At 46.4% G+C, this 7,500-nt stretch overlaps 1 protein-coding gene across 1 annotated transcript in view; it reads left to right on the top strand.

Annotated features, from left to right (window-relative positions):
• LOC310809298 (protein shisa-9) overlaps nt 1–7,500 on the top strand; it is a gene marked incomplete at both ends in the record, with an annotated part of 51,170 nt that overhangs the window by 15,867 nt on the left and 27,803 nt on the right. Inside the window, one exon of the mRNA XM_083676493.1 lies at nt 7,361–7,476. Coding sequence (XP_083532619.1) covers nt 7,361–7,476 — 116 coding nt within the window. The remainder of the gene's footprint in view (nt 1–7,360; nt 7,477–7,500) is intronic.

Genomic DNA, 7,500 nt, shown 5'->3' with positions numbered 1-7,500 from the left:
AGATGTGAGATTCCCTTGTGGGACGCTTGATCAATGGGCTCAGAGCGTTTAGCTACGTTGTTGCCTCTCTCTTGTCGCTTCTCCCAAATCCAATGTCATACACGCACAGGACAAAACATCCCTGACGAAACCACCATGCAGGCGGCTGACGTGAGCTTTTACATAACTGTGGACCCGCCAGGCCCGGACCCAGGGAACCGGGAACAGCTAGCGCTCTGAGCACATGGCCGCCACACTAGCCGCTAATGCTAGCACCATGTGTCAGGGCCTGCGGTCGAATACCGGGTCGTTAGCCTCGGCCGTTAAAGCGCCGTGAGGCTATTACAGGGCCCATTACAATGCGATAGCAACGAAGCGATATGCTATTGCTAATTCATCACACCCTCTCTGACCTGCCTGGTAATATACAGTGACGTCTTAAGCGTGATATGGTCAGTGTATGGGATGGGGATCAGATCGCAACAGAAATGGTAGGGAAGTCATTGATCTCTTGTCCATATGCTGGAGATGGATGGCTTTCTGTGTGATGGAGTTGATGCTGGCTCAGAGAGTGATAGAGCCCACCCCACCACCACCCCACCACCACCGTGGTCTTGTGACACCAGTTCAAAATAGCTTTTCTATCTGGCCTCTGTTCTCTCTGTCTCAATTGTCATTACCTTTTGTTTTCTATGAATCGGTTTTTATTTGTTTTATTTCTGCATTGTATATATGGTGGTGGTGGGGTGGGCTGTCATGGATAGATGGTATAGTGATCCATCTGGGGGCGGTTGTGGGTCCTTGTGAGATTAGTGTGTCCCTGGGGCTATGGGTCCTTGTGAGATTAGTGTGTCCCTGGGGCTGTGTCCGAAAGATGAAGGATATGATTACTATGGGTATGAATCAATATTTGACACGCAGTATGTTAGCCGCCATGACATCATATGGCCATTGCCCAGAGCCAGGCTTGATCTGTCCATTGCATTGGCCCTATGAGATTTTTGTGTGTGTGTGTGTGTGTGTGTGTGTGTGTGTGTGTGTGTGTGTGTGTGTGTGTGTGTGTGTGTGTGTGTGTGTGTGTGTGTGTGTGTGTGTGTGTGTGTGTGAGTGAGATGCTGGAATCACTTTAGGCTTCGTTGTTCAAGCACTGATTACAGTAATTAGTTAAATGGGCAGAGCAGGGTAAACATGTGCCAGAACACATGCTCTGAAGGTGAGATCTGTATGATGGTGATGGTTCCTGTTTGAGGATGAGAGAGCGTGGGTTCCCAGCAGAGAGGAGTTGAAGAGAGGTAGACAAACAAACCTGTGAAACAAACAAACACACTCACACATACACACACATACGCAGACACACACCCACACACCCACACACATGGACATGCAGACACACACTCACACACAGCCACACACATGGACATGCAGCCACACACTCACACACAGCCACACACATGGACATGCAGACATATACCCACACACACACACACACACACATGGACACGCAGACACATACCCATACACACATGGACACGCAGCCCCCCCCCTAACCCCCCCCCACACACACACACAGGGGGAAACTCCTAAGGAAACTCCCCAGAGTGGAACTAAGGCAGTGCAGACAGCACAGGCATGCACACTCACACATACAACCCACATACAAACACAAACACACTCTGGCACGGCCACACAGCCACGCCAAGGGCCACTATATGGCAGCTGTTGACTCCAATGCCAAAGTGTTGGAGACAGTGGCAGGCAGCTGCAGGCCTAGTCCCACCACTGCTTGAGCTCACTATCTGGCAGCTGCAGCGTCAGACTCCCTGAGTAGGGGCACTTCTCGGCACTGAGCACCGCGGGGTGTGGGACTCTCTGCCAAAAACACTGGGTACCACTTTTGTTACTACACCCTACCCTCAGCGAACAGTAGGGGGGTGTGATGTGAATTATTGATCAAGGGAGACTTAGTGAGGGAGAACCATGTTGGTTCTGTCAAGTCAGAGAGATGAAGACAAAGACAGGAGGAGAGGAGAAGAGGAGTGTGTAGAAGATTGATTATCATACTCGCCTGCCAGGGGAGCAGGGATGGCTGATGATGGGACCTGCGTGTCACATAGGAACTGTAATAATAATACAAATCGAGTTGACACACACACCCACACACCCCTCCCCCTCACTCACTTCATCTCTCACACACACACACACACACACACACACACACACACACACACACACACACACACACACACACACACACATACACACACACACCACGTGACCCAGTGTGTTCGTTAATTTTCTCTGCACTAGAGGGTTCATTTTCTGTTGTTTTGGAAACTTTTCTTCGTAGCTCATACTGCAGCTCCCCACCCACACGTTCAGCCTCAGTAACACACCACCACTGGGAACACTGGGGGGGGGGGGGGGGGGGTTGGGGGGACAAAGACGACGACTCAGTGGGGTGTCGTCACATACTGGCTGGGGCTAGCAGGGGATTGCAGCAGCAGGTCACAGCGGGTCCCCTCAGCGCTCTGTGGGGCTCTGAGGGAGATCTAATGAGGATCATCACTAGACTCTCCATTACCCAGCTGTCTGGTTGTAATGAACTCAAGGCACTTTACACCAACACTACTGACTTCAATGACACCTTGGTAATAGCCTGAAGGGGGTACATAACAACATTGATCTGAATAAGACACAATAACACACAATAACACACTCTAGCACACAATAACACTGACCTGAATAACACACAATCACACTGATCTGAATAACACACAATAACACTGATCTGACTAACACACAATAACACTGACCTGAATAACACACAATCACACTGATCTGAATAACACACAATAACACTGACCTGAATAACACACAATAACACTGATCTGAATAACACACAATAACACTGATCTGAATAACACACAATAACACTGATCTGACTAACACACAATAACACACAATAACACTAATCTGAATAACACACAATAACACACTGTAACCCACAATAACACTGATCTGAGTACCACAAAATGACACAGTGACATGCCTCCATGGTAGTGAACTGTAGGCCTGTAGAACTGTAGGCCTGTAGAACACTCCTGACTTCTAATGACCTACAGGAAAGGCGTGGTTCACCGTGTCGTTCAGTAGGGTATCATTAACCGTAGGACACCGACTCCGACTGTGTCCTTACACCCAACAGGGAGCCAAGTGGATAAGTGAGTAAGCACAGGCTTACTCAAGCCTCACCTCCGCAACGACCCCAACTGTCACTACGAGGGGGACGAGCAGATGACGGAGTTACGGGATCTACTCCATGATCTCAGAGTCAGTTACGCTACACTAATCTAATGTCAATCTGACTTTTAGTAAACTGAAGGTAGAAGTAGAAGCATCACATCAGGGGAGGCTGGAGGAGGTAGAAATCGGAGGACAGGCTCATTGTAATGCATGGAATGGAATGGAGAATGGTGTCTGACACGTGTTCCATTCCATGTATTACAATGAGCCTCCACCAACCTTCCCTGCATCACACCATATATTGTTTATTTGATTATGGGACGTTTGCATCCAAAAAGATCATGAACATGAACCCATAATGTAGAGTAGAGTAGATAGAGTAGAGTAGGACTTCCCCTTCCCTTCCCTTAATGATCCCAAAGGGATTTCTTTATCACTCCACATCATCAATAAATTAGAAGTGCAAAACACAAAACAATGACAAAATACATGATAGAAAACACAAAAACACAAAGACATCTGAAAGCACAACAACAACATTTATATAATGACGTGATTAATTGATGAGATTACTTCAGAACTTTTTCACAGGCGATTAGCGCTTTAAATACACAGTGTGCGTCCAGCGCAGGGACGGCAAATGTCTCTTTTTCAGAACCACCATACATTCAACATTCTGTTACCGTCTCCATCAATCTCAGGGAGGCGTCTCTTAAACCGAACCTACCGTAAAAATGTCACTCAATCATTTATGTCCTTCGATCAACCTTTCAGTTTCATTTTTATTCGTCGCATCAAGTCTTTAGCGATATCTTTCTTGTTGTTTGTGCCATCAAGTCCTTGCCCGGCCTCCCCAGAATACTTGTGTGTTAACGTTACGTTTCACACTCAACACATTAGACTCTACAACAGCTCCAGGTGTTCCTCTAGCTGCTCCCCAGGAACAACAGCACAGTTAGATTCATTAGATTCATGTAGCGTGAGATCCCAGTCGGGGGCTCTGTGTGTGTGTGTGTGTCTCTCTCTGTGTGTGTGTGTGTGTGTGTGTGTGTGTGTGTGTGTGTGTGCACGTGCGTGTGTGTGTTCGTGTATGTGTGTCTGTGTGTGCGTGCGTGTGCGTGTGTCTGTGTGTGTGTGTGTTTGTGTTTGTGTGTGTGTGCATGCGTGTGTGTGTGTGTGCGTGTGTGTGTGTGTGTGTATGTGTGTGTGTGTTAGTACCAGTCAGCTTCTGTACAGTAAGAGCCAGTCTCTATCATCTGTAATTAACACAATAGATCCCCCCCCCCACCCCCCACCCCCCAAAAGGACATGCTGTGCGAACATTAGCACGATTTAAGATAATCTTTTTCTATAAACGATTGACTGATCACTTTATTGCCCCGCCAAGACTGTGTTCGGTTAAAAAGATTCCACGAGGATAGATAGGAGGAATCCATTTGATGTAATTACCATCCATATTTAATTGCTCTGTGAGTGACGCTTATTTCACAGTGGCTTATAATAAACGTCTTTCAATTTGTAACCATTATCAATGTTAACAGCTCAGTAGGTGCTGAGTCTCCTCCTTTCAGATTTACATGTGCTCACTCCCATCAGATGTCCCCCCCGAGGGCAGCTGTGAAGCCTGTTTCCCCAGGGTCCCCCTTACCCTGCAGTGTTGCACATCAAGTCCTAATCAAGACCTGAAGCATCATAATGGGGAGAGTTCCTGGAATCTTCCAGAAGTTCTAGAGTGTTTCCTTCTTGTCAAACCCCCCCCCCCCACCCACCCACCCCCGCCCCCTAACTCACATTCCCCCTTGCTTCATGGTAACTTTCTCTCTGCTTTTTGCTGACACACTACAGCTGATGAGGGTGCATTAAAAACTTTTATGGTTATCTTTAATTCATTCATCGATTCATTTCCTTTCTTGTATAACTGCGAACAATCCATTTTCTGGTAATTAAACCGCAAATGAGCCTCATCTGTGGCCTTATCTGAAGATAACCCCCACTGTAATGTATAGGAACTCGAAAATATCAGTTACTCTGCCTTAGCAAAGTGACACAACAAAGCAACTATGAAGTGTACTGAAACCATCTCAACTTAACAAAACAGAATAAAAACACTTTTTTAAATTATTTAAATTATTATTTAAAGTGGTGAAATATCTCTAAAAAGTAGCACAACATTTCCACTGTAAAGTGTAGTGAAAATCATCTAACAGTAAAGCAACACAACAATAACAGCAAGAAGAGCATGGAAATCATCCAAAAATACACATAGTTTGACCTAAATGGCAATTTTAAGACTTGAAACATTATGCAGCACCATGATGTCATATATCAGCGAAGAAAAACTCAAAATGAGTGTGTGAAGTTTCATGAAAGTCAACTTACAATAAACAATGGCACTACAATCAACGGAGAGAGCGTGTTGTGTAGTGTGTAGTGAGTAGTGTGTAGTGAGTAGTGTGTAGTGTGTAGTGTGTAGTGTGTAGTGTGTAGTGTGTAGGGAACATCATCCTCTACAACAATAAAGCTTTATCAGACAGACTGTGACAGAGTGAGACAGCATTTTAAAATGTACAATACCAAATACCAAATCCCCAAGACCAATGACAAAATGGCTTTTATTAAATCTGGAGCTTTGCATTTCTCCAAGTACTTGACACTTGACAGCGCCAGAGAAGGATTGGTTGAGCTGTCTAACACACATTACTTTGTGACGTTCCTGGCAGAGAGTCCACGTTTGAGATGAAACCCAGGCAATGACTGTCAGCCCCGAGAGACGCGTTTGAAGAGCGCTCGCTAGACCAACCAAACACTTTCCCCAGGTTCTTATCATAAAGGACACAGAACCCGGGCCTGTTGGTATCTGTGCAGTGATTCGCTGGGACATTTGGCAGCCATCTTGGTTATTGAAACATTTCCTTGGGATTCTCCTTCATGTCCTTGTCTTGTCTGGTCCCCCAGGAGGGTTGGGGGATGTTTGTGGAACGCTGAGGAGGAGTTGAAGTGTTCTCACATCAGATCACATCTCTGCTTAACATTGGCTGGGAGAAGTAACACAATCCTGGGGAGGGGGAGGGGGGTGGGGGTTAGAATAAGGGAGGTGGAGAGGATAGGAGGATAGGAGAGGGCTGAGGGGGAGAGGAGAAGGAACGACCAGCACTCAACAATAACAACACCTACAGCTACTGTACGCCAGAGAGAAGGAACACACAATAGAGAGAGGGAGAAAGCATGCACACAAGACAGAGAGAGAGTGAGAGAGAGAGAGAGAGAGAGAGAGAGAGACACAGAGACAGACAGGGAGAGAAAGAAAACAAGAGCAAGAAAGAGAGAGAGAGAGAGAGAGAGAGAGAGAGAGAGAGAGAGAGAGAGAGAGAGAGAGAGAGAGAGAGAGAGAGAGACACACACAATGGGGGGTGGATAAATAAATAAAGATGCACAATATAAAGGAGCCAAGTATCGGAGACAAATGAAATAGAGGGAATGAGATGAGAGAGGACAAATGAAACACAGAAGCTGGCCAGCAGTCACAGTGGGATTGGTGATGAGACTGAGATGGAGATGTGTGTGTTTCTTTATCCGACTAAAGTGTGTTCTGAGGTCTTGGTGGGAAACAATCCTCAGTGAGATGGAGGATAACCACAAAGACAGTATTTCTGTATGGCCTGGGGACTTTCTCCTTGCATGTCCCTGGCAGTCATTCAGTCCGTCCGTCCGTCCGTCCGTCCGTCCGTCCGTCCGTCCGTCCGTCCGTCTGTCTGTCGTATTAAACCCACCCCTTCCCATTACAACAGTATTGACATTCCGGTGCTGATGTTGAGTCGGCTCAGCTGTCAGGATGCATATGTACCATACAAATTAACTTCTCTGGAAAATCACAGCATTCGTTAAGGAGTGAAGCATTTGTTTTGCACGCCAATTAACTGTTCTTCCGAGTTAGCTTTGAGTGTAATAAGCATCACAGTGGGGAACTGTGTTTTTTTTTTAACTAGGATCAAAGCCATGGATTGAGGAGTATGAGAAAAACAGTTAGTTACACTGGCACACAGTTAAACAGTCATTCCAGTTTTAGAATGTTCTAGAATCTTCCTGCTGGATTATCTTTAACCTCTCATTGTGTCCCTCTGTGTATTTCTCCCTGAAGGACCCTGACAGAGTTACTGAAGCAGCCTGGAGAGGCAGGAGGAGTGGACGGGACCGGGGGTCATCACCCCATAGGGACCAATGGGATCTCTGGAAGGTCACTGCGCAGCAACAATGGTAAAGCTGCTTCCTATGGAGCCA

Source organism: Argentina silus (genome assembly GCF_951799395.1).
Source record: "Argentina silus genome assembly, chromosome: 9".
In the NCBI taxonomy this organism is placed as follows: domain Eukaryota; kingdom Metazoa; phylum Chordata; class Actinopteri; order Argentiniformes; family Argentinidae; genus Argentina; species Argentina silus.
Note: the sequence above shows the minus strand (reverse complement) of the source record. Positions and strands in the feature narration are given on the sequence as shown.